A 24,961-nucleotide genomic window follows, 5' to 3' on the forward strand; every position below is an offset into this window, starting at 1 on the left:
GCCGGTTCATCTCACTTATGTAATAAACGCCTCTAATGGGGTTTTCAAATCGAATTAATAAAGCAATGAACCGGTCTCGAACCGAGTTCTAAAAGATTGGTTCAGTAAAAGCCAAAACTGATCATATCGGTCCAATAACCCGAAACTGACTAATCTTTCCTTCCTTTGTCTCACTGTTGAAGCGCAAACGCGAAGAAGATTATCTTCTCTGTCACTCACAACTGGAACTAAAAAGCTCAGGGCTTAAATCAAATGGAGTCTCTATCTCTTCCCGTTCTAAATCCTCTTTTAGCTTCTCGTTCCAATCTTTTGAGAAACCAGAGCTCGAGGATGACCTCTCCAATTAATAATTTCACCAGGGGAGGCATATCCCTTTCAACTGTTCACCGCCTTGTAAGTTGTTTCTCCGTTTCTCTTATGGCTTTTCATCGTATGAGAAAGTAAAAATTATGTTTTCTTTGTTTAGAGAGTAGGTGTTGTAAGGATGCAAGCTGTTAATGAAGATATTGATCTTAAGCAAATGAGAGACATGGCTGCTGCTAAAAAGCGTTGGGATGGTTTGGTAATAATCTGAATCACCTTATGCACATTTTTCCATCTTTATCTGATAAACCTGAACATCCGAGTCTTCATGATGGTTCTTATTTCCATTTTCATTGTTGTTCAAATGTTCTCCTTATTCAAATATTTTTAACAATTTTATTGTTTGCTTAGTTAAGGGAAGGAAAAGTGAAGCTTCTTACACCAAGAGAAGCAGGCTATGCTATTTCTCTTTCAAACAAACCTCTTCTTGATGTCCGCCCTTCTAGCGAGCGCAACAAGGTACATTCATAGATGATGATTCGGGTTATAAAACTCCTAGCTATCCATAGATAATGATTGTCCCACCTTCATCCTTGAATTGTAATGTTATTGCATAGAATTTGACTCATGTATCTCACCTTCGTATGGCGTGTTCTTAAGTTAGTACGAGCTCCTTGGCTGCTGTTATTGTTTCTCATTTCCATGCCTCTTATTCAGCAGTGGTAGTCTGAAATCAGAATATTTCCTTGGACTATATTGTTTCAGTGAGGTAATGGTTCTTCCTCGTATTTTCCCTTCTATTTTTCTCTTAAGGCATGGGTTAAAGGCTCCACCTGGGTTCCTATCTTCGAAAATGAGGACAACCTTGACGCTGGAACTCTTTCAAAAAAAGTCACCAGTTTTGCTATGGGTACTTCTTCACCATTTTTGACCTATTGAATCTAGGAATATCGGATCAACTCCTTGTTTATCTTTATGTTTGCAATGCCTATTATCCTCTAATCCCACCTAAGATAAAGACTATAACCTGAGTAAACCCATTATTTACTTCTTTTTTTTGTGTGTGTGGAGATTTCACCATGTTTTCGCTTCTACAGGGGGATGGTGGAGTGGTGCACCTATATTATCTTTTAATAGGTATGGCTGCGATATTAAGATGACCTTCTTGTATGCATTCTGAGTTTCTGACAGTCTTATTTGCTTCTTGGTTTTCTATTTCGTTTGTAGGCTCTTCTTGTCAAAGGTTGAGGAGAAATTCCCAAAAGAAGCAGAGCTGATTGTTGCTTGTCAAAAAGGCTTGAGGTAAGGGACTCACTGCTCCTTACTAAGTAGAATAGAGTAACTAACCTGTTTTGAAATATGTGGTTACTTTTATGTAATCATGAATAAGTTGCTGGTTAGGTTCTCAGCCTATATATTATATTATTCAGAGAATTGTTTGGTGGTTTATCCAGGTTTTGGATTTCTAAGGGGGGTAACTGAAGATGTATCATTATCAAATGGTTTCAGTTCCTTAGAAATAAAATTTAGTTTTATACTGAGAGCTAGTATGTTGATGGTATAACTGTGAATCACAGGGTTCATATTGTTGGATGATCCTTATATTTATACTTGAATCGAAAACTTTATATTGTCAGATCCTTAGCTGCTTGCGAGCTACTTTACAATGCAGGGTATGAGAATCTTTTCTGGGTACAAGGTGGTTTAGAATCAGCTCAAGACGAGGTTATACAAATGTTTTCAACTTTGTGTTTTGTTTGGAATTTTTAGTTTCATTTTTGGATTGGAAAGTCTACAACATCGATAACTAATCCATTCATTATGTGATACCAGGATCTAGTCACAGAAGGTGTCCAGCCTTTGAAGCTTGCTGGCATTGGAGGTTTTTCAGAGTTCCTTGGGTAAGTATCTATTTTGCTACTCTACTAAGATTTTACCACAGCTTGATAAGATAAGTAAAGGTTTCAAAGACCATGAGGAGAAAAATGTATAGGCCTTGTATTTATTTTAGTGACTGTAAGTCAATGGCCTAGCTCTATATCATATGCAGGATTTTGGCATTTTATTCATATATCCCCTTTTGCTTGCAGTTGGACAGACCAGCAAAGAGCTCAAGCTGCGAAAGAAGGTTGGGGCTACCGTTTAGTATATACTGCGCGTCTGGTGAGTTTTGTGAATCAAAATCTTTGTAACTTTTGTAAACCATATTTTCCTCATGACTGCTGATCTCATGTCCTGTCATATATGCAGTTTGGAGTTATTCTGGCAGCCGATGCCTTGTTCGTTGGTGCTCAGCAATTGGGACATTATATTCAGGAGTTAAGAGGCCATTAGGATCTCTCTATAACCCAAGCTTAGTGTGGTTATACTTCTCTTCAAAAGAAACTGTAAATTCTGTTGAAAATATTAGTTTTTGAAGTCCCCTAGAGTAGTTTGAATAGTGAGAATGGACATCTTTAAATTCTGAAAATCCGACGGTAGAATTGCTAAAAAAATCCCCCAATCCAAATTTAGCTTCTTCATTCCAATGGTTAGTAGTAGTTTCTATTTTTCAGAATTTTCACCATTTTTGTTCAACAAGTTTGGCAAAATTATGTTGAATAGCTCTATTGCATGCATTGTGTCAAACAAGTTGCAGTGTCCGGCAAACACTTTTACCAGTCTTATAACTAGCAATAACACTTCAAAGTTCGAACGACAACTGTCTGTCTGGTCCGCAACATTTTGTATATGTATTTGCTGTGTTCGACACCAAGGAAGGACACTCCGGTTTAGATTCTACTGTAACATTCATTGTTGACAAAAGTAGTAAAGTACCATAATTCAGAAAGGAAAAAAAGAGTTTGCATATTTCGACCCGGGTAAAAAGATGAAGATTAGAATTTAGAAATCTCGAGCCATCTAAGAATGCGTGACGTTTTGAGAGAAATAGAAAGCACTCCTTGCTGTTTCTTCTTTTGGGATAGTGGGAGCATATTCCCCACCAATAATTGAGCCAACTCAACTCTGGTTAAATCCAGCGCGGTTCCAACTAACCCTGGTTACAACATAGGGTGCTTACACGTGGACGGTGCAGATTGTTTTTGACTGCTTCTCTATCGCAATTTTGCAAAAGCTCTGGTTAAAAACTAGGGTTAGGCCTTCGATTCTGTTTACCCAAAAAAGCTATCGTCATCGCCGTTTGGCTTTGTGAAAATACAATCACCACCGATTAGATTTTTTCTCTGGTTCTGAGATTATGGAGATGGAGCGCGTGCATGAGTTTCCCCATACTCACATGGATCGTCGTCCCAGGAAGAGAGTGCGTCTCGGTTGGGATGTGTTGCCTCAGGCAACCAAGGTATTATTTTTATTCACCTCGTTTATCCATGATTCCAATTTGAATTTTTTGTTTGTTTTGTGTTTGATTTCCTTGATTTTTTTTTTTTTGATTTACAGTTTAAGATGGTTTGATTTTTTTTATTTGGTCAATTCTTATGGATCTGTGTAAGGCATTTTTTTGGGGGGGGGGGGGTCAATTATTCATTTTGAAGATACCAAATTTTTGTGTGATTAGGTGAATTTCGTGTGAGAATTAGGTGGTGTTTTACCTGTTCAGATCTATATAAACTTCAGTGAAATGGTTTAGATGTGTTAGGTTCAACTTTTTTGTGTGGTATGTTTTTGTTTGTATATGGTGAAATTTTTTTTGATCTGATGCATGGTTTGTCAATTTTGAGCTAGATGTTTTTTGCCTTTACCTCTCCAGTTCTATTACTTTAATATAATCGTTAATTCCTTATATCCGATGAAACTTAGGAAAAATGATTATTGATACACTCTGAAAGTACCGTAATTGTTTGGATTTAGATTTTGCCCTTTAGGTTTTAAGATAGGTATAGAACATAACTCAACATGTTGGCGTAGAAGGATAGTGGCAGGTTTTCATCTGTCTGTTATGGTACATGAATATGTGTAGGCTCAGGTAGGAATGTTTTGTGGGCAAGAGATTGGAAATTTGACAAGCTTTGCATCATCCGGAGCTCCTACAGACAATAGTAGCTCTTCTATTTGTGTTAAGGGTGTGGCTCGAAATGGTTCGCCTCCATGGCGAGAAGATGACAAGGATGGACATTACATGTTTGAACTGGGAGATGACTTAACTCCACGCTGTAATCCCACTTTTCCATTACCAAGAGCTGTTTTGATAATCCTGACTTATCTCTAGATTTTTTTTCAATGGCTTTTTACAGACTATAGATGTTGTGGTGGACCTTTTTGTATATTTTTGAAAATTTCGTTATTCTGATTGCTCTATGCTCTTCTTGTTTTGCAGATAAAATTTATAGCAAAATGGGAGAAGGTATGGATTTATGGTTGTTGTATAAGTTATTTATGTTTTTCATAGGTCCCAATGTAGTACTCATATCTTATTCAAATGTTTCTTGAATTGCCATTGTAGGTACCTTTGGTCAAGTGCTAGAATGTTGGGACAGGGAGAGGAAGGAAATGGTGGCAGTCAAAATTGTCCGAGGAGTGAAGAAATACCGCGAGGCCGCTATGATTGAAATTGAAATGCTGCAACAGCTTGGTAAACATGACAAAGGTGGCAATCGGTAAGTACTGCCTGCTGACTTTTCATCATGCATCACAAATCTGATAGAGTCGGGCATGGTTTCCCAAGTTTTTTTTTTTTGCAAAGGTTAAATCATTTTATTCCTTGCAGTTGTGTACAAATTCGGAACTGGTTTGACTATCGTAACCATATCTGTATTGTAAGTATTTTAGTCACTTTTGTGATGTCTATGATTTTCCCCGGTTTGGGAAATAGTTGGGGTTAAATTTTGTGGATGAATTTAAATGGTTGCAACAGGTATTTGAGAAGCTTGGATCAAGTTTATACGATTTTCTTCGGAAAAACAATTATCGCTCCTTTCCCATTGATCTTGTCCGTGAGATTGGCTGGCAACTCTTGGAATGTGTAGCATGTGTGTAGTCTTTGCAGTCTTTTCAATCAATCTACATGCTCTTGCATTTTCATCTGAACTTTGCTTGTTGTTGAGATGTTTAGAACATAAGTTTTTGAATTTTAGATCTTTCCAAATCTTATGGCAGTTTTTTCTTGTTTTGTTTTTGTCTGATTTTGCAGTTATGCATGACCTGCGCATGATTCATACGGACCTCAAACCAGAAAATATTCTGTTAGTCTCCTCGGACTATGTGAAAATTCCTGAGTACAAGGTTTATCTCGAACTTACCTGTGTGTGACCTTAATGTAATCAACTAGTTAAGTGCTAAAGGATTTTGTTGTGTTTTCTATTGCAGGGGTCCCGGTTACAAAGGGATGTTTCTTATAAAAGAGTGCCTAAATCAAGTGCAATAAAAGTGATTGATTTTGGTAGCACAACTTATGAGCGTCAGGACCAAACCTACATTGTGTCAACGAGACATTATAGGGCACCTGAAGTGATTTTAGGTGAGTTGTTGTAAAATAATTCATTCAAATCTCTAAATTCTGTTAAATTAATGTCAAACTAATGTAGAAACTTGGCCTTGCTTGCAGGTCTAGGCTGGAGTTATCCATGTGACGTCTGGAGTATTGGATGTATCATAGTGGAACTGTGCACGGTATGTGTTAGGAAGTAGTTCATTTTAATGGTTGTTTTGGAATTTATTCCTGTTTTTTTGGTTAGTTTTTTATTGAAACATTTGAGATTTGTAGGGAGAAGCATTGTTCCAAACACATGAAAACCTGGAGCATCTAGCGATGATGGAGCGTGTTCTTGGGCCGTTTCCTCAACAAATGTTGAAGAAAGTGGAGTGAGTTGAATCTAACATATGCTCTGAAGTGGTTTTATATATGTGGTCGGGTGTTTAACTGGCTTTTTTTTGGGTTGAATCATAAAGTCGGCATGCAGAGAAATATGTGAGAAGAGGTCGCTTGGATTGGCCGGATGGGGCAACCTCAAGAGAAAGCCTGAAAGCAGTATTGAAGCTTCCTCGGCTTCAGGTTTGTCAAGTGTAGACATATCTGGAGTTTGGTTTGGTGAAGTGTTCATCTGTGTTTACAAATGGCTTTGTATGTGTATGCTGCAGAATCTAATAATGCAACATGTGGACCACTCAGCGGGAGAATTGATAAACATGGTGCAAGGACTGCTTCGATTTGATCCTTCAGAGAGACTAACCGCTCGGGAGGCCCTGAGGCATCCTTTTTTCACAAGGAGGAGATAACGGCCCTTCAGAGATGTAAATAGAGAGTAAGATATGTATGATTGTAGTAAAGCCTTTTTCCCAAAAAGGTGTCACCTCACTCACAACCCCACGAATTCTGATATTAATTAAACAAAAATGCTTAGATCACTCTTTTAAAAGTGATAGGCAATTGTTTGTCTATCTTTTGTAAAACTCGATGGTTCAAATTCAAAGATTTTAATTTTCGACCTTTATCATCTACAAATAGAGATGGGTGGTTTATGCTTCAAGGGAAAGTGCTACTACTTATTCAACTATTGCAAATAACACCAAAAGGTAGAGTGAGTGCTTGATAAGACACAACAGCGATTGGAAGATGAAAGATTAAGAAGGCCAAAAACTAAGATGGAAAGATGAACTTATTTTTTGCAAAATATAATTAGTGATGTAATCTTCCTAATTTTGTCTAATTTTAAATTCTCGCAGTTGATGCATCAGCTAAAAGAAAGAGTACTCCATTGATGAAAAGTCAAAACAAAATAAAAATAAAAATAATAATTACCGGGTTACTTACTTACTTGTCGATAAGAAACAGCATGTAGTTGTATGAGCCAGCAAGAAAACTACAAGGTTGGTAAGAAAATACGCAGTTTCATATGATGATGAGTTTCGTTGTTTAGTTGTGTCTCCGCAATTAAGCCAATTTCCGCCTCTTCTCTTGGATTCTGCTTCGCCTCTGCTCGTCCTCTTATCCGATCTTCTCAGAGCTGTATTGTTGTAAGTGTGTCGTTTACTATAATGTTGTTGATTTATCATACGACTTCCGTCTCCATTTCACAATCTATACGCCGAGATCGAGCATTGATTGACTCTACGATTTGTCTATTACAATGGACTTTAGAAAAACTTTCTCTGACGGCTGGAATCAGATGTTATCATACATATGAATCTGCAAGTGCAATGTTCTACTACCCTTTGTTTTGTGACTTTTCAACTAGTATTGAATAAAAGGCTCTGTTCTAATTTGTGACATCATGTGCTGCTACTGAACAGGCTTTCCTTTCGTGGCATCAAATTTTTTTACAAAATCGTGGCTTTTATATTCTTGCTGGGAAGCTAAAATGTGATTCGTTATGATTGTTTTCCTTTGAACAAGTGTGCTTACATAACTTTTTTGATGTTTACAGACCAATAGGTTCATGGGTTCTGCAGCCAGACAGCCACTCTTCTCGTTTGGTGTTATTGCTGATGTTCAGTATGCTGATATTCCAGATGGCCGCTCGTTTTTAGGTGTTCCTAGGTATTACAGGAACAGCATCCTTGTCCTGCAACGAGCTGTTGAAACTTGGAACCAACACGGAAACCTCAAATTTGTTATTAACATGGGTGACATTGTTGATGGTTTTTGTCCCAAGGATCAATCTTTGTCTGCCACTAAGAAACTGGTCCGTGAATTCGAGAAATTCAATGGCCCTGTTTATCATATGATCGGCAATCACTGCCTCTACAATCTCCCCCGCGAAGAGTTGCTTCCTTTGCTGAACATCCCAGGTCGTGATGGCAATGCTTATTATGATTTTTCACCAACTCATGACTATAGAATTGTGGTGTTGGATGGGTATGACATCAGTGCTGTTGGATGGCCACAGGACCATCCTAAAACAATAGCTGCATTGAAGATACTTGAAGAAAAGAACCCTAACTCAGACAAAAATAGCCCCGCTGGGCTTGAGGATCTTGCGAGGAGATTTGTGAAGTATAACGGTGGTGTTGGGGAGAAACAGCTGCAGTGGCTTGACAGTGTACTTCAGGATGCATCCAATTCAAACCAGAGAGTTATTGTATGCGGGCATGTGCCTATGAGCCCTGGTGTGGCATCTAAAGCAGCCTTGCTATGGAATTTTGATGAAGTGATGGGCATTATACACAAGTATGACTCTGTCAAAGTTTGTTTATCTGGACACGATCATAAAGGAGGATACTTTGTTGATTCTCACGGTGTTCACCATAGGTCCTTGGAAGCTGCCTTGGAATGCCCCCCAGGTACATATTCGTTTGGATATATCGATGTATATGAGAACACGTTATCTCTTGTTGGTACTGATCGGATGCAAAGCACTGATTTTGAGATCTAGAGCTTTCCTGAATGATCAATTATCTGAAACGCAGAATCTGTAATCACCAATATCTATTTATATGATGATTATTTTTGTCAAAATTACTTCTATATTATTGTGCTACCATATGGCTGCATACCTGTGTATTTGGAGCTTTGCAAATAAGACGGATATAATATACTGTACACTAGTTTCAATTGATTGGATACAGGTTATTTTATGAACTTGCATAAGTTTTTAATAAGGAAACTATATCCTATGTTCTGCGTTGGGTTTAGTTATGCGATTAAAGTAAGTCTCTAGCGAAACTGCGAAAAGTAATCTTTTGTAGTACTTAGCTGAATATTAGGTGTGACGACCAAAAAAAAAAAAAAAAAAAAAAAAAAAAAAAAAGCTGAATATTAGGTGTACTTCTGTTTCAGCTAATTCAGTGCAACCAGAATAAGAAATATAGATGATCTTTTATCTTAATGTATTTTAGATCTAGTAGTAACGTTAGACCTTGGTTAGCAGAACTACTAGTATTGGTATGTTGATTAGATCAAGTGTTCAGTAGATACTAGATAGTATTCTGTATCCTGAAACTGCTCAATGAATTTGAAAGAAGAAACTCATTTTCATGGAGGCAAGTGTGATGATTAGAGTGCTAATGGAAGGAAAATATTGATACTTGTTTATGGTACTGCTTGGAATATGAGATAGTCATCTTGATTTAGATAAATGTGTAATGAATTAGTCCCAACAAGGCTCATGAGTTCTGTTGTCACAAAAATAGCTCGTTTAAGTAGCACTTGCATACTGTCACTGAAGAAACAGGAGATGTAAGTGATTATGATACCGAGTTCAGTAATTCGCGATGAAGAATGGAAACGGTAATATTTTTGATACCAAGTTTATTAATTCTTGCTGAATCGTTTTGGTGAGAGTATACTACAACAGGAGTTCTTACTGGGGTCGAATCGAATGATACTCAGCTGCAGTCTGGTTTGTAATATTCACTAATCTTTTATTCAAAAGGTCTGCCTAAAGCAGCTTCATAAAGAGAAATTGTGGAGACTGCTTTAGCTAGCAAAGTTTGTGAGCATATGTTCTATAGATATTTATCTGGCACATAATTTTTTTTAGTGGACAAACAATCAAATCCCAGACAACAGACAACTCTTTGAAAAAGACTTGATGTATGATAAAAGTTTTTTTGTTTTTATTTTTGAACATTATTTTCTGCGCCTGAACAAGTGATCATAGTTTGATAGTCAACTATGAATGTATATATTGAACTACTGAATAATGACGTTAGAAATTATGTATAAAAATTTGCATTTAGTGATGTTCGGCTTAAATGGTGGATAATACGTAAGAGAACTCAATATTGATTTTTCATCCCTTCGTCACGGTCAGGAGACATAGCTCTTCAGGTTGGAGACAACAGAGACAAATGTAGTCTTATGAAACACATGACTCACTTTCCTAATTTCTTTAAATCTTTAAGGATACGTAATATTTCTTTCTCTCTCTCTCACAATTTGTCTTAAGCAAACCATACACTTTCTCGCATTAATTTTTTAAGAAGACCATCATTTTCAAAGAAGAAAAAAACTCTTGAATTTTTGTTCATAAAAAAGCATATTCCTTTTCAAAAAAAATTAGATTCAACGATATATGGCCATCCAAACTCTCCTCTTTGCTTCACTTCTCATAGTCTCATTCATCGATTCAAACCTTGGAGGAACTAAAGATAGACTCTTATCTGAGCTCCAAAACTCACTCGATGTCACCGCTAAACCCGCCCAAGATGGTGTAGGTTTGTGAAGTCTTATAGCCTTTTTGCTTATGTACTTTTGGTTCATAATCTTTCCAAATCCTCCACTAAACTATATTTGGATTTAGTGAAAGCGATCTTTAGCTAGGCTTATAGAGTTAATTAACCATACTTTGGGATATATATTACCTATTTTAACTTGAAACTGTTATACCCTTATGCATCTCTATAGATTTAAGCACAATTCGAGTCTCCGATACATTTATATATTAAAAAAAAAACTATATACTCATCTATATATACATAGTTAAATTTGTACATGAATCTCTTCAGTTTTGGAAGCTGGAAAAGATATGGTGACAATTACATGGAAGCTAAAGTCGTCGGCCAAGGTCGATGCTGATGCTGCCTTCAAGACAATCCAAGTCAAGCTTTGTTATGCACCAATAAGCCAAGTTGATAGACCGTGGCGCAAGACTTATAACGAGCTCCGTAGGGACAAAACCTGCCCTCATGAGATTGTGTCCAAGCTATATGACAGGACCCCTCAATCACTTGATTGGACCGTCCAACTTGATATCCCCACTGGAACCTACTTCGTACGTGCTTATGGAATTGATGGAGATGGCCACGAAGTAGCATACGGGCAGAGCTCGGACGAGGGCAGGACGACGAATCTCTTCAGCGTTCAGGCCATTAGCGGTGGACATGTGTCGCTAGATATAGCATCCATATTTTTCAGCGTGTTCAGCGTTGTTTCTCTGTTAGTCTTCTTTGTCAGGGAGAAGAGGAAGGCCAAGTTAGGTCAAAGGAAGTGAATGGATTAACTATGGGGTCTTTGTTAAGTGAGTGATGGCTTTTAGTTTTATATATGAGTCGTTCTGTTTCGTTTGGTTTGAAGAAATATATATATATTGTTCTACTTTCCTCTTTTGTTGTTTTCGTTCGAGTATGCTTAATTAACGGTTGTTCACTTGTACACAAGTAATACTTAAGATTAGAAAGAAAAAAACGTATAGTAAATTATGTTTGATGAGTATCATAGATTCATAGCCAAATTAAACTCAAAAGGATGAAAATTCTTATGTTGTTTGATTAAGTAACGACCAACTCTATATATAAGACCAACATTATCAAATATAAGATCTTTTCTTTGTAAAAACCGGGGGATCTTAGCCTCTAAGATCCCACCAATAATGATGCCCTAAGTATACTCCAGGTTTAATGAATTGATAACCCCTAGATAAAAAAAAAAAAAGAAGGAATTTGATAACCAGTTCTTGTCCTCCTCTAAAAGGGCTAAAATTAAACCCAAATTATATGAAATATTGATGTACCTTAACTTGGAGAATTCCACTGATGTGTAGTCATCTAATTCAGTCAGAATGTTCTACTTCTTCAACACAAGTTCTCCTAATTTTTTCTTCGATTCTTCCCACTTGAAATTAAATTATATTCAGCTAACTTAAATTCCTTAATTTTCTATTGGGTGTTCACAGAATATTTGTGACTTTTCTACCGTTTGGTTTTTACCTTTACGTGAAATTTTAAGTGCATTATTCATTTATTTGTATATTATTTCCCCCAAAAAAAAAAAGGAGCAGGCTGGGGAATCCCGCCTAAGGGAAAAATCTGAAACTGAAATTGAGAAAGTTTCTCTCGGCATTTCCCAATCCCAGACAACATGAGCATGAGCATGAGCATGAGCACTCCCATGGAGATTGCCGAGCCAAACCCTATGCTGGAGGAGGCTTCGATTATCACTCTTCCCAACGCTTCCATGGATGTCTCCTCTCACCAAAATCACACTCAATCAATAACGACCATCCCGGAGCAAACAGCCGTCGCAGACCCAATCGCTTCACCCAGTCCTCCGCCTCCTCCTCCTCCTCCCCCTTGCCTCCACGAGAACAAATTCCTCGTATCTGGTACACCCGGTTCTCCATCCTTTCGCTTGTTGGATTCGCTTATTGTGCTTCTCTTCTATGAATTCCTCTTTCGATCTCTGTGTTTCTTTCTAGTGGAGGTCTGCTTAAAGCCTTCAAGCACGGCTCGTCTAGAGGATGTGCGGAGAGCTGTAGAACGGTTTGTTTTTCTCATTTTGCTCTTCTATTCTAGTGGAGTTCTGATTGGAATCTGTTGTTTCGTTTTGTTTAATGGGATAGTTTGTGTTTGCTCTAGGATGCTGGAAAACAGGAGCATGAGCTATGCAGATGGGCTGGTTTTGATTCCTTCTGACGACTTGTTTCTTGTTCAAAATGTGCAAAGAATATGCATTTGTGATACAGGTAAGTCTTAGATTTCAATCCCTTTTTCAATAACTTAATTCACATTTTATAGGATTTTTGCTTATGCTATAGAGCATAGTTGTGGGTAATAGTCAGTTAAAATCGCTTTTCCGGGTTTGATGTTACTGATCTATATCTGCCTCGTGTATCTAGAGGAATGGGTGAAAAACAATGATGTTCTCTTGTTCTGGCAAGTGAAGCCAGTTGTCCACGCCTTTCAGGTAAATGCAAACCTGATTAAGTTGAATGTGCAGTCAACTTTGTTTTCTCTTTTTGCCCATCCATACATGACTCGTTTATAATTACATCCAGCTCATTGAAGAAGGACCATGTGAGGACTTGTGCGCAGATGGGCAACCTGCTAGCTTTAATGAATGGATTCTACCCGCAAAAGAGTTTGATGGCTTATGGGAAAGGTCTGTCTACAAGTTTGGTCTTGCCCTGGTTATAAAGCAGTAATGGCTCTGAAACAGTTTTATTCAATGTTCCTTCTTTTTCTTGTGTAGCCTAATATATGAATCTGGACTTAAGCAAAGGTTACTACGTTATGCTGCAAGTGCGTTGCTGTTTACCCAAAAGGGTGTAAATCCAAATCTCGTTTCATGGAATAGGTGAGGGCAGTTGGCATGTTTTTCAGTACTCACTATTCTCCTAACTTACCTAGCAATTCTTATCTATGTTTGCTTTTACTCTACAGCATGAAATTGTTACGCAAAACTTCAGATAACTTAGTTGCTTAAAAAGCTGAATTTGTTTCATGCCGTTTTGGCTGTTCCTTGTGTCTAAGTCTGATATTTTCTTTTCTTGTGCCTGATACCAACTATTTAGCTTGTTGAAAATTTCTGCAGGATTATTCTTCTGCACGGACCACCAGGGACCGGTAAAACATCTCTTTGCAAAGCGTTGGCTCAAAAGCTTTCAATTCGGTGCAACTCCAGGTCCTCTTCTGGACATATTGTTATTCTGTCAGATTAATATTACATTGACTGAAGTATCTCGATTATCTTTCTATTTTGATTTTGATTTGTGTTTTCTCCACCAGATATCCACATTGCCAATTGATTGAAGTCAATGCTCACTCTCTATTTAGTAAATGGTTCTCTGAAAGTGGCAAGCTGGTATGATACAAAATTGTCCTTTCTTTAGCTCTTGTCTTAAGTTTTCCCTTCAGCATGCATTTAACGCGGTAGATTTGTTCAATAAGCTGACTTTGTACTCATGGATTGTTGGACTTCAACAAGATTTGTAGTTCGTTCAACTTAAAGTAACCACTTCTAACTGCCACTTGAACTTCAAAAAATACCTATTCTACATTGCTGATTGATCATGGCCAGTGAAGTATTCAAAACTCAGTATACATTATTTGCTTTGCTAATCACTTTCAGTGAATTTATGACATGTCATAGTAAGCTGATTGGGATATTTTTCCATGTTTTAAGTAGTGATATCACAAACTTCACCAACAGTTTTATAGTGATTGGACCTATCTTAGAAGAAAAGCTATATTGGAATATTATGTTATCCTCACTATGTCTACTAATTCCATAATATAGGTTGCCAAGCTTTTCCAAAAAATCCAAGAGATGGTGGAGGAAGATGGCAATCTAGTATTTGTTTTGATCGGTGAGTTGTGATTTTATCGTAGAATTTCATGTTTGCAGGCTTATTTCTCCCGTCAGGCCTGAGATTATTTTGCCTGCAGATGAAGTTGAAAGTCTAGCTGCTGCTCGAAAAGCGGCTTTATCTGGCTCAGAACCTTCAGATTCTATCCGGGTAACCCAACTAGCTTCTAAATTTCATATGCACCTAGTATTTGCGAAGGAATTAATTCTTAATCCTAAAAGACCAAATCGTCCTATGTATTTTGCAGGTTGTGAATGCACTACTCACCCAAATGGACAAATTGAAATCTGCACCGAATGTGATCATCCTTACAACATCAAATATAACTGCTGCTATTGGTAAGCTGGTTGTCTTTTTTGATCTTGTCCCTAGCCTCATGCTTTTACTCTTTTATAAGTCCTTATTTTGATCGTGAAAATCTTCTTCAGCATTGAGTTCGCAATAGAATTATGACTTTGACTTGCTACTGATATTAATGCTTTGCCTTCTCAGTTCTCAGTTCTCAGTTCTCAGTCTCTCTGAAACTGTGTTCCTCATTCAGGTTTGTGAGATTTATAACACATCCATATTCTTGTTTCAGATGTTGCTTTTGTGGACAGAGCTGACATAAAAGCTTATGTTGGGCCTCCAACTCTTCATGTTCGTTATGAAATATTAAGGTCTTGTGTTGAGGAATTAATAAGTAAAGGGATCATCTCAAGTTTCCAGGTACCACAGAAGATCACCCTGTATAGGTTTTTAATTCCGTTCTTTCCACTGAAAGGGGAGCAGTTATATCTTACAAGCTCCATAAAATTTTGGTATAGGGCTGTGATGGACTCTCTATTCCAAGCTTTTCAAGTTTGAAAGAAAAGGCAAATGAAAGTGAGGTTCATGATACAAATACAATTCCGTGGTTCTGTAGACAGTTGATAGAAGCTGCAAAAGGGTGTGAGGTTGGTCTCTGGGAATATTTTTTATACTGATTGTAGAGCAGTGACAAAAATCTGAGAATACTCTGAAAAAACTCTTGTGTATGATTCGCATCAACTTCTTAATGTGCAGGGTTTAAGTGGAAGATCGCTGAGGAAACTTCCGTTTTTAGCGCACGCATCACTTGCAGATCCGTATAGCAATGATGCAAGTAATTTCTTGTGTACAATGATAGAGACAGCTAAGAGAGAGAAGTCTGAACTGCCTGAATGACCATTTTTGTTTTGTGTACTAATAACAATGTAGATGGTTTATTCAGAAAAGTGTTAAGTTGATTATTTGGTTATTCATCTGAAATAATTGCATCTGTTTCACCATTTACTTTAGCATAAGCTTCTAATAATTGAATCAAATAAACAAATTGTTGATTGGGGTCATCTCCTTCATGTCTAGGCGATATACGAATCTGTGATAACTAGTTTACAGGGAGAGTTGTCAGAAAACAAAGTCGTCTGATTTTTTATTTTTTTTTATTGTTAAATTAAGTAGTCTGATTTGTAATTTACTTTCATTCTTGTCAAAGTCAGCCGAAAATATAAAGGATAAAGATAAAACGAGACATGGAAATAAATAATAAAACAAAGAAAGAAAATAAAAGGGAAGAGACAAAGACAGACAGAGGTGAGTAGATTCGAACAAGAAACTTAAGGCTGACATTAAACCTGACACAATAAAAACTTGGATCCCCAAAAAGTCTCTTTATGGAGAGGAAGAAGAGAGATGAGGAAGAAACGAGAGGCTAAAGATGAAAAGGAAAAGGAAGAAGAGGAGAAGAAGAAGAGAGTGGAGCTGATGAAAGCAGCTGCACAGGCTTGGCTCAGCCACTCCCAAACCTCTAAACACACCGTTTTAGAGTTCGATGCGCAGAGAAAGCATGCTTTTGTCAAAGGTAAGGCTTCACGTTTCAAAATGGAGGCCTTGTCCACAAAGCATCACCCCTCGTTTTTGGATTGGGAATTCGGACAGTCGCTTTGGGATCCGTACGAGATTATTTCGGTCTCTAAGAAACTGGAACGCGAACTTACTTTAGAAGAACAAACCTTCTCTTCTTCAGATAATGCCCTCGAGAAGAAGAAGAAGAAGAATAGGGACAGCAGAAACAGTCTTAGAAGTTTGTTTAGTCGTTCTTCTTCAAAGAGATTTTAACAAACGCGTGATATTGTTACTTCCTTTAAAATTGTAAATTGTTCTAAACAAAAAGTTACTAGTGTGTCTTCCCTTGGTCTATTGGTTTGTGCTCACAGTTGTATCCCGCACCACCATCAATGGTTTTTATCAGCGGATTCAATAACGCCGATCATACTGACTAATTGCAGCTGACATGCCACTGACTCGACCAAGTAAAGTGATGAAACCAATAAAATAGAGCACAATAATCTGACAAAATGAACATAACCAAATGGAAATAAGTAGATAAACTCCACGTCTTATATTAAGTGCCTTTTAAATAGTAATATCATCCCAACACAAAGCAAAGGACCAACACCACCATGTGTGACGCAGCACGAAACCAAACTAGAGATCAGGTTTTATTTATGAAAACATTATAATTATTCCTGATAGATAGAGTAGTAGAGTTGCCAGACTTATTAAGCCTCCTTCTCCCCTGTGAGGAGATCCATCACCACGCCTTTGATGCTTCCATTGTTCTTCTTAAGCAGCCTCTTGTTCGTTACATCATCACAGAAGCCCTGCAATATCACAATATTTTCTCAGCATCCCAATCTGTTATCAACTCTTAAATTCACCAAGTGCAGACACACTTACCATTTCCTGAAGCTCCTCTAGGATAGGATCCCACTCGCTAACTCCACAAAGTGCATCAACAGACTGCTCCAAGTTGTACTCGTTGTCCCTCAAAATCTCCTTGTTCAGATCTATTTCCTTGAAACCCATTTCCTCGAGCTCCTTGAGCATGGTTATCTCAACGTCATTCTTCTCTAAATCATCTTGGAGAGGAACTGGGATGTCTTTTGTTGAAGAAGAACCACCAGACAAGACCTCAACAGCAGGCATTCTTGGGAACTCGACCATGTTAAATGACGACGATGAAGATGAAGATGAAGGAGAATGACTGCGAGGAATAGCAGGAAGAACTTCACCCATCAGGTTTTCTTTTTCCGGCACCTCTGGTTCACCAACTTTTCCCTCTATATCAGCAGCTTTCACTGTCCCAGGATTAACGTTGGAGCTGACAGGTTGAGCTGCCTCATAATTTATCATCCCTGTAAATTCACTTGAAAAGTTTTCATCAGGGGAGGGGGAGGCATTCAAGTTCAGTCCATGAAACTCATTCACAACAGAATCCTTCACGGATGCATCAACCTAACCATGCAAAAATAAAAGGGTATTAAAGACAACCACCAGCGTCAAAGAATTGAGGAAAGAAAGAGCACAGGAGTAGAGAGTACATGTATCAACACCCAAACACGTTGCCCAAACTTAGCACCATTAGAGGAAGCCATTCTCCAATAAGATATGTACCGACCAGGTAACTGTGGCGCAACAAAATCAACGTTGACGTCAAGTTCACTGTTGATAGGCACACCCTGTTCTGGAATCTGCCATGAGAGTAAAGAAAAATAATTAATTAGTAATATATACACAAACAGCTATTCTCACTTGGTGCAGAGAAGAAGCTTACTCAACAAGTGTAATTGAAACAACATAAATGATCTGTTAGTGGTAAGAATCAGGCAAAGAAAGAAGTGAGAACTAGGGAAATAGTTTCAAACCTGTAAATCAACAGACAACGTGTCACTGAATCTGTCTCCACCAATCCAGACAATCTGTGTGCCACGAGGCCACACCAACGAACCATTGTTCCTCATTTTCCAGATCTTAGTGAATGGAGCGGATGGAGCAACAACGGTTCCATCAGCTACATTCACATCAAGGACAAAGCGACTGTCTAGTTTAGGACGCGTACACCTGAAATGTAAACCTTCATTGGTTGGCCGTGGCACAGGGTGGTTCAGCCAAGGATTTGATACCTATTAAGAAAGGTAAGAATAAAACATAGCTATCAGTAAGAGACGCATAGAGTAAACAAAAAGAAAAGTGATCTTAAACATAGCAGAAGAGCAATACCGCAAGTTGTCTAAAAGGACGCAGGTGTTGAACTGATACAGGCTTATCCATTCTTGTGTAATCCCCATCATTACCCATCACCGAAAAGCAGATGTTGCAAAGATCATAGTCTTCTTTACTGTAAAATATTCACCAGAAAAAGAAATAAGGAAAATAAGGCCCAGTTATATCTACGCAAAATAAGCAACATATCCATAGTTTTCTAAAATTTCTACAGTAGTAAATAAGAGATGTACTTACACTTTCGACTTAAATCTAGGCCCAGTTATTGGAAGAACTCCACATCCATCACAGCGGATGCCCTTATGGAATACACCCAATGAGGTACAGTAATCACCATTGGTGTTCTTTTTGGAATGGCATACACGACGAGCATGCTTGTTGAAGTAATTTGGATATGGACATGAGTCATTCACGGTACTGCCACTAAAGGGACACTCATTGAAACTAGCACCCAGTCCAGGGGAGGATGGTACATGAGCAGAAGCCTTCGAATCAGCAAAGCCAGCGGGTTTCCTTCCAGTCTGGGTAGTCTCACCAGCGGAAGGAACATCCTTGCTCAGAGAAGGGCCTGAAGTTTCCTGAGGAACGGAGAGCTGGCCTAGCTTGGAGATGCAATCAAGCACCTCACCAACAACAGGACTAGAAGTTGCAGCTTTGGATGCAAGGTCCATGTATACCTTTGATATGGTATCACGCATGGGGTTAGGAACAGCCATCAGAACATCATTGAAACCCTTTTGGATTTTGGAAACCGGGTTTTGGCTGTGAGGAAAACCAGCAGGGGTGGAACTCCCACTAGTCTCAGGAGCAATAGGGTTTGATGGCACGCCAGTCTTAAACTGAACATTGATCTTTAAGAACTTAAGGCTCTGGTTCGTAACATCAAAGAGATCATTGTCATCAACGAGGGCCACCACATCCCCATCCTCATCAGAGTAAGTCAGAGAAAAGTCATCGGAGGAGAGGTTGAAGAGAGCAGAGATCTTAGCCTTAAGACCAGCAATGTCAAGATCAAGCTGTCCATTAGCTTTAACAGGCACCCTGAAACGCCTAAGCACATCTCCATAGCTCACCTGGATGGATGAAAAAAAAAAAAAAAAGCATCACTTGATTGAAAACAAAAACAAACTATGCAACAGAGGTAGTATATCAAAAACAAAAAAAAAATTAAAAAAAAAAAAAAAACTAGTCTAAGAAACAAAATAGAAAAGAAGAAAAACCGAATCAAGCCACCTTAATACTGATCCGAAAAGATAATAACATATAGTCTTAAAATCATTCATCGGGTTTATGATTAGGGAAGATACTAAGTCAGAAAAACGAAATTCGAAGTACACTTGCAACTATCAAGACAGAGAGAGATAGAGAGAGTTGATCAATAGACAAATTTAAAACGAAAAGATCGATTACAAGCAACAAATAAATATGGTAAACCTAGAACAAAGAAAAAAAACATGAAAATCGACACGATCAGTCGGAAAACACACAGAATCACCGACAATTACTGTTGTTACAAAACAGAGGAAACAAAAAAGAGAGAGAGAGAGAGAGAAAGAAAGGTTGGGAAACCTTGACGACGAGTGCAGTAGCGGTAGAGTCCATATCGGTAGAGAGATCAGCTGGAGAGAAGAGAACAAGGAAAGGAAGAGAGAAGAAGAAACCCTAATCGAAGAAGATTGAGAGTAATCTCGATCGAGAGAGAAAGGCGAAGAGGTTTTTAATCGGCTTAATAAGAGAGAAGCGTACCCGTAATCCGCTTATATCGTGACTCGTATCAAAACCAACCCTGGAATTTAGACCGTCGCCTTTATATATATAACACACGACGAACGATTTATTTATTTTTTAATAGGCCCTTTTTTATTTAATTTCTGACTTAGCCAACAAGATTTTGACTTTTCTTATTGGTTTCTCACTTCTGCCTTATCCAGTAAGACAAACCCCTAAACCACCCTCGCTAAGATTACTCTCTAAAAGCCATTATTATTAACAGTTGGAGATATTATGATGAATTTTCCCATATTTCTATTTTATTTTATTTTGTTTTTTTCCTCTAAAAATAGTTGACCCATTCATGGTTGACTTAATGTGCTTATGTCCAACATCTTTTGTGTTGTGGTAATGGAATGATTTCGTAAACTGATGGATGTTAAACTTGCAGGGCATTCACAATTAACATAGCAGAACATATTAGAATCCTTGTAACTAACATATAAAGAGACGTGAAGCGAACACGCAAACACTTAATTAACTTAAGCAAAGACCATGCAAGTTCATTGTATCATAGAAGCTTGAAAATATGATGGCAATTTGTGTACAAGGCATAAACCGTAGGCAAATCTGCAAACACGGGTGATTCTGAAGCTGTGGTGTTGAATGAGTTTTATAAGCTATCTTAACATGTCAACATATTACGATGATACATGAAGTGATTGGATAGAATTATCATAGAAGATGAAGCAGTGCTTGTACTATTCTGACGTCAATACAAGAAGTAGTACAAGAAGGTGAGTTGTGCGAATACTTGAAGTAGTACAGGAGGCAGTACAAGAAGCCGAGCTGTGTGACTACTTGAAGAGTTGGAGTACAGAAGTTTGGGACCGACTTGGACAAGCCAAGAGGCGGTTGCTGAGCTGGATGAACATCTTGAATAGTAAATTCAAGATGAGAACGAAAGGCAAATTTCCTTATCTATAAAGAACAAAGGAAATTTGTCAATTCCTATTTGGTGAAGGAATAGGAAAATTGTCAATCTTTAGGGTTGAACAATTGTTATAAATACCAAGAGGGCGCTTCATGAAGACTTGCGCGCCTCAGGGTATTCTCGAGAAGATGTACACAAGGTGTGTGGCGTCGCCCCATCAACAAGATAGAGAGATCTTTTGATGGTTTTGTAGAAGAGCTACACTAGTCGGAAAAGACAATTAGTGGTAGTCTTCTTTCATTGTAATTCTAGGAAAGAGTTGGTGGATTCCATATAGCAATTGTAGGTTGCGGACTTTTCTATTTAATAAAATCTGGACTAGGTCCCGGGGATGTAGGTTATCCGAACCCCGTTAACAAAGCTTGTGCCTTATTTACTTTATGCTCATACATACTCGAAGTAGATCATACACATAGTTGAATTAGTCACACATATGCACTTTCAATTGGTATCAGAGCGGGTTCTCGATAGAGATCTTTTCTTGTTTCGGGTGTTCGATCTTGGTTGTGTGACTAGCGGAGAATTAGAAGTAGTTGTGTATGTGTGAGAAAAGTCGAAGCAAAGGTGAATAAAGTGCACATGATCTACGGTCACAAATAAGAGTACGTCTTCTGCTATGAATAGTCGCCTAGAACTGGAAAGCATGGATCAAAATCTGGTTTGCTTCTGATTGTATATGAGCGTGAAGGAGAAGAAAGACGAAGAAGCAAAAGTTTACCTATTTACGATCGTATGTATCTGTTTGGACCTGATGATTTTACTTGGGCCTATTCTGCTCAGAATATTTGTCTCGGCCCAACAAATAGTGATTCGAGAAATCAACAGTAGCTACAGTTCTTGTCTGGGTTCTACATGGAACATCACCGGATTTGACTTGTGTGTACAAATTTCAGATTTGTGAGAAGAAAAGAGAAGAATTTGTGAATGGATTAAAGCTTCTTCTTCACAACCAGAAATTGAGTTTGAGAATCTTCATCTCTGTTGAGATTAAGTGAAAGATTTGCGAGTCGTTGAGCTCATAGGTGGAGATTATGGTAAAGAAAATCAGCTTTGATTTGTCATGTGTCGAAGCTATCTGATGGGCTTGTATACATTTGTGGTTCTATATTTCAAAGGGTTCTCGATTCAGGATCATCTCAAGTTATTTTTTATTATTGGCAATGTAATCAACAGAAAAGAGGTGATTTAAAGTAAGACATGGAGTGCTATCTCCTCTTGATTGGTCAATCGCAATTTGAAAGAAAGCAAGGTGTTTTACGTTGAAGAATCATTCAAGCATAAAGAATGAGATGATTGCTGAAGCACAATCAAAAGTGATTCCTGGAGAGACTAGAGAGCTCAAGCTTGTAGGAGATTCATAAAGAGTTCATAAGAGAGATGAAATTATGTGGGAAACAGTGTGATTGAAAATTGGCTAGAGTCACCGAAGCTGCAGAGTTATTGATCGGTCGCGTTTGGAAGAGGTACAGAAGAAGCGATATGACCGTGAGCTTGGGAGCGAAAGAAACTCAGCGAGAGAGACACACGTTTCTGTTACCATCTTGTCTACTTGGGATGTTAAGAGATCAGAGGAATGGATCAACATTTGACAACCTTTAGTTATGTGAAGTATTTTGCAGGAGGAGACACGAAGTGTTGTCAATTCGGATATGGAGAAGCCACGAAGAGGTAAGTGATTTGAGAGACTGCATCTTGATTGGTTGAAGTCTGATCTGGAAGTGTGTTGATGTATGTGTCGTGAATTGGAATTCTTGTCTTATTAAGACACACAATCAACAAGAGGGAGAAGAATGTTGAGCTTCATAGAAAAAGCTATATAAGAAGAAAACAAAGAACGAGTTCTTGTTCAAAAGCGAAGAGAAAGTGATCTTGTTCTGATGCAGCGACACATGGTTTTTGTCATGAGAAAGAAAGATGAGCCTATGGAATATGATTCTTAAAGATGTTGCTAGTATTTTGTGAAGAAATCAGAGAATGATGAAAAGAAGAAGATTTCGGGTTTCAAGCACAGTTTTCTTTCTTGGGTGCTACTTTCTTCTTCAGTTACTTTGGCTACAGACCTCGGATTTGAGCTACCAAAAGTGTTCTGGAAACTTGGAAATGAGATTTGTCCAATGATATAAAGATCACCTTCTGATTCCTTTCGGTTTGATGGGAAATCGCTCTAAAACTTGGTTGCTTGCAGGTTTGTATTGTTCAAGAGCTGTCTTGCGAATTTTATCATAACTTGCAAACCGTAAACCCAAATTGTGATCTGCTTCTTCCTGTGGCTTCAAATGATTGGTGTGGATGTTGTCACCAAATTTCATAATTTTCTGGGCTGTTTTGCTACCCCGTTTATGCTCTGCTTCAAGACTGCATCAAGACAAATGATGGAAAACTTCAGTATATGTCAATGGTGTCTCTGCAAACTCAAAGAATAAGATAATTTTTTCTCAAGATGGACTCTCTCAAGTGTGTGATTCATGTATTGGTTGACTAGCACACAATTATGAAAGGAGAGAAGATTTTGATTTTTGATCTGGGAAAGATCACAGAAATCTGATTTAAAGATAGCCTCTTCAAGAGAGAGTTTGGAGGTCTTAAAGTTATCTGATCATGCTGAAATTTTGTGTGAAGCTTTTTGCTATTACAGAATTGAGATTCAACGGTTGGATTGAAGTTTTGACGGATGAACTGCATTATATTCAAGCATCTTCAATCTGTTCCGGGATCTGTCCATCATATGTTTCAGATTTGACCAGTTCTAGTAGAGACATCAAATGAGCGACCAAGTGAACTTGGCATGAAATAAACATGTGCAGTGACATTCTAGACGTGTGAAGCTAGCTTCTGGTAGAAAGATACTGTATTTGGAGTCCGGGAACATAGTAGAATTGTGGCAGTTCAGAGTAGTAATTCAGAGACTTCTATAGCTATACTTTTACAAAGTGTTGTGTGGTGAATGTGAAGTTTCATGGATCTGCAGTCCTTGAATTATGAAGCTTGTGAAGTGTCAAGAAGAAGGATATGCCTAATCACAAAATGTATGAAGTCATTGTTTTTAAGAGAATCATGTAGCTGGCGGAGTTAGGCTTTCATCATCAAAGTAATAATGTGGTTTCGCCGTCTGAGTTTGACGTTTTTGCAGAGGTTGAGCTCTTTTGTGTTAGAAAAGAAAGCTAGCTTTATTAAAAACAGAAGTCTCAAGAACGCCATTGGGTTAGCTGGTGTGAGATAGCTGAAAGGAAAGATACTATGGTCTATTGTTGTGAAGGCCCAGCTTGGTCTTGTGTCGAGAGCATGTGTAGACGGTTTGATAGCTTGATGGAGTGCTTGTATAAAGCTTGTTTGGTTCAAATTTGCTGCAATGTTATTCATGATGAGACAGAATTTGTACACAAGCGTGTCAAGTCTTCTGACCAAGGAGAATGATTCAAAGAGATTTATAACCCTCAGTTTTATATGGAGTATATCGCAGATAGGTTCATTTGTACATGAGAACTACTGTTGATGACCAATAGCTGGGTGCATGAGCTAACTAAGAAGATTTAGTGAAGTTGTGAATATTGGCATGAGCTGCAGTTGGAGACAAAGACTAGATAAAATCATGCTTCTGAACAACACAACTTTTGGTAGTGAGTTTTTATAGGATCTGATTCTCTGGTCAAGATTAGTATATTTGCAGTTTGATGATACGCAAGAATCTGTGGTTTTTACATGGTATGAGCAGCCAAGCAAGGAAGAATGTGATGCAACTGTGTAGGGGGAGTGTTATACACTGTGTAGCAGCTCATATGGTCGATTCATGAATGTTGTTTTTGGTGTTCAAGAAAAGCATTTGGAGAGGAGAATTCTACGTAATGTTTCACTTTATTTGAGAAGTTGATTCTTGATTGGGATTAATCAAAGATGTGTTTGCTGCAATTACGAGGTTGATCGGAGTTGA

The 24,961-nt window shown here is 38.1% G+C and overlaps 7 protein-coding genes across 9 annotated transcripts; 6 read left to right on the forward strand and 1 right to left on the reverse strand.

The window, feature by feature from the left end:
- Positions 1-162: 162 nt before the first annotated feature.
- On the forward strand, positions 163-2,860 carry LOC17878539 (rhodanese-like domain-containing protein 11, chloroplastic). Its single transcript, XM_023778966.1, has 10 exons — positions 163-393; positions 467-562; positions 715-822; positions 1,117-1,213; positions 1,401-1,440; positions 1,531-1,605; positions 1,941-2,028; positions 2,137-2,204; positions 2,394-2,466; positions 2,554-2,860. Exons 1-10 carry the CDS (start codon positions 253-255, stop codon positions 2,635-2,637), a joined length of 870 nt encoding a protein of 289 aa, XP_023634734.1. The 5' UTR covers positions 163-252; the 3' UTR covers positions 2,638-2,860.
- Positions 2,861-3,430: 570 nt separating this feature from the next.
- On the forward strand, positions 3,431-6,734 carry LOC17879308 (serine/threonine-protein kinase AFC2). 3 transcript variants are annotated; one of them, XM_006282556.2, is made up of 12 exons: positions 3,431-3,643; positions 4,262-4,454; positions 4,619-4,645; positions 4,745-4,898; positions 5,009-5,057; positions 5,156-5,270; positions 5,432-5,523; positions 5,608-5,758; positions 5,846-5,910; positions 6,005-6,102; positions 6,190-6,292; positions 6,379-6,734. In XM_006282556.2, the coding sequence occupies exons 1-12, from the start codon at positions 3,542-3,544 to the stop codon at positions 6,514-6,516; spliced, it is 1,287 nt and encodes a 428-aa protein (XP_006282618.1). In that variant the 5' UTR covers positions 3,431-3,541; the 3' UTR covers positions 6,517-6,734. The 3 variants fall into 3 exon arrangements, with proteins under 3 accessions (XP_006282618.1, XP_023634951.1, XP_023634952.1); XM_023779183.1 differs by lacking the exon at positions 4,262-4,454 and having other exon boundaries at positions 3,550-3,643; XM_023779184.1 differs by lacking the exons at positions 3,431-3,643; positions 4,262-4,454; positions 4,619-4,645; positions 5,009-5,057; positions 5,156-5,270 and having other exon boundaries at positions 4,783-4,898.
- Positions 6,735-7,113: 379 nt separating this feature from the next.
- LOC17878964 (manganese-dependent ADP-ribose/CDP-alcohol diphosphatase) lies at positions 7,114-8,698 on the forward strand. The gene is made up of 2 exons (XM_006284102.2): positions 7,114-7,254; positions 7,665-8,698. Exon 2 carries the CDS (start codon positions 7,677-7,679, stop codon positions 8,610-8,612), a length of 936 nt encoding a protein of 311 aa, XP_006284164.1. The 5' UTR covers positions 7,114-7,254; positions 7,665-7,676; the 3' UTR covers positions 8,613-8,698.
- Positions 8,699-10,232: 1,534 nt separating this feature from the next.
- LOC17877735 (high-affinity nitrate transporter 3.2) lies at positions 10,233-11,171 on the forward strand. Its single transcript, XM_006284471.2, has 2 exons — positions 10,233-10,395; positions 10,687-11,171. The coding sequence occupies exons 1-2, from the start codon at positions 10,254-10,256 to the stop codon at positions 11,169-11,171; spliced, it is 627 nt and encodes a 208-aa protein (XP_006284533.1). The 5' UTR covers positions 10,233-10,253.
- A 780-nt stretch (positions 11,172-11,951) lies between these two features.
- Positions 11,952-15,523, forward strand: LOC17880238 (pachytene checkpoint protein 2 homolog). Its single transcript, XM_006283545.2, has 14 exons — positions 11,952-12,281; positions 12,375-12,438; positions 12,535-12,641; positions 12,795-12,862; positions 12,954-13,057; positions 13,148-13,252; positions 13,490-13,579; positions 13,684-13,759; positions 14,195-14,264; positions 14,344-14,414; positions 14,512-14,602; positions 14,845-14,972; positions 15,071-15,199; positions 15,309-15,523. Exons 1-14 carry the CDS (start codon positions 12,038-12,040, stop codon positions 15,447-15,449), a joined length of 1,488 nt encoding a protein of 495 aa, XP_006283607.2. The 5' UTR covers positions 11,952-12,037; the 3' UTR covers positions 15,450-15,523.
- Positions 15,524-15,867: 344 nt separating this feature from the next.
- On the forward strand, positions 15,868-16,514 carry LOC17877416. The gene has a single exon (XM_006285141.2). The coding sequence runs from the start codon at positions 15,957-15,959 to the stop codon at positions 16,380-16,382; it is 426 nt and encodes a 141-aa protein (XP_006285203.1). The 5' UTR covers positions 15,868-15,956; the 3' UTR covers positions 16,383-16,514.
- A 100-nt stretch (positions 16,515-16,614) lies between these two features.
- Positions 16,615-20,113, reverse strand: LOC17880327 (protein NBR1 homolog). Its single transcript, XM_023778017.1, has 7 exons — positions 19,899-20,113; positions 18,567-19,402; positions 18,327-18,444; positions 17,972-18,229; positions 17,648-17,797; positions 17,004-17,561; positions 16,615-16,927 (listed from the first exon to the last, which is right to left on the reverse strand). Exons 1-7 carry the CDS (start codon positions 19,929-19,931, stop codon positions 16,826-16,828), a joined length of 2,055 nt encoding a protein of 684 aa, XP_023633785.1. The 5' UTR covers positions 19,932-20,113; the 3' UTR covers positions 16,615-16,825.
- Positions 20,114-24,961: the final 4,848 nt, after the last annotated feature.

This window comes from Capsella rubella, unplaced genomic scaffold (assembly GCF_000375325.1).
Source record: "Capsella rubella cultivar Monte Gargano unplaced genomic scaffold, Caprub1_0 scaffold_7, whole genome shotgun sequence".
Lineage (NCBI taxonomy): Eukaryota > Viridiplantae > Streptophyta > Magnoliopsida > Brassicales > Brassicaceae > Capsella > Capsella rubella.

Bases quoted from the DNA above. Each gene is read 5' to 3' on its own strand.
- LOC17878539 (XM_023778966.1), top strand. From the start codon at position 253: ATGGAGTCTCTATCTCTTCCCGTTCTAAATCCTCTTTTAGCTTCTCGT. The intron at 1,606-1,940 runs GTAAGGGACTCA...TTATATTGTCAG, and splicing joins GCTTGTCAAAAAGGCTTGAG to ATCCTTAGCTGCTTGCGAGC. The intron at 2,029-2,136 runs GTTATACAAATG...ATGTGATACCAG, and splicing joins TAGAATCAGCTCAAGACGAG to GATCTAGTCACAGAAGGTGT.
- LOC17877735 (XM_006284471.2), top strand. From the start codon at position 10,254: ATGGCCATCCAAACTCTCCTCTTTGCTTCACTTCTCATAGTCTCATTC. The intron at 10,396-10,686 runs GTTTGTGAAGTC...GAATCTCTTCAG, and splicing joins ACCCGCCCAAGATGGTGTAG to TTTTGGAAGCTGGAAAAGAT.
- LOC17880327 (XM_023778017.1), bottom strand. From the start codon at position 19,931: ATGGACTCTACCGCTACTGCACTCGTCGTCAAG. The intron at 18,445-18,566 runs GTAAGTACATCT...AATATTTTACAG, and splicing joins CCTAGATTTAAGTCGAAAGT to TAAAGAAGACTATGATCTTT. The intron at 17,798-17,971 runs GTTTGAAACTAT...CTCTCATGGCAG, and splicing joins CGTTGTCTGTTGATTTACAG to ATTCCAGAACAGGGTGTGCC.
- LOC17877416 (XM_006285141.2), top strand. From the start codon at position 15,957: ATGAGGAAGAAACGAGAGGCTAAAGATGAAAAGGAAAAGGAAGAAGAG.
- LOC17879308 (XM_006282556.2), top strand. From the start codon at position 3,542: ATGGAGATGGAGCGCGTGCATGAGTTTCCCCATACTCACATGGATCGT. The intron at 3,644-4,261 runs GTATTATTTTTA...GAATATGTGTAG, and splicing joins TGTTGCCTCAGGCAACCAAG to GCTCAGGTAGGAATGTTTTG. The intron at 5,524-5,607 runs GTTTATCTCGAA...TTTCTATTGCAG, and splicing joins TGAAAATTCCTGAGTACAAG to GGGTCCCGGTTACAAAGGGA.
- LOC17878964 (XM_006284102.2), top strand. From the start codon at position 7,677: ATGGGTTCTGCAGCCAGACAGCCACTCTTCTCGTTTGGTGTTATTGCT.
- LOC17880238 (XM_006283545.2), top strand. From the start codon at position 12,038: ATGAGCATGAGCATGAGCATGAGCACTCCCATGGAGATTGCCGAGCCA. The intron at 12,642-12,794 runs GTAAGTCTTAGA...TCGTGTATCTAG, and splicing joins AATATGCATTTGTGATACAG to AGGAATGGGTGAAAAACAAT. The intron at 14,603-14,844 runs GTAAGCTGGTTG...TTCTTGTTTCAG, and splicing joins AAATATAACTGCTGCTATTG to ATGTTGCTTTTGTGGACAGA.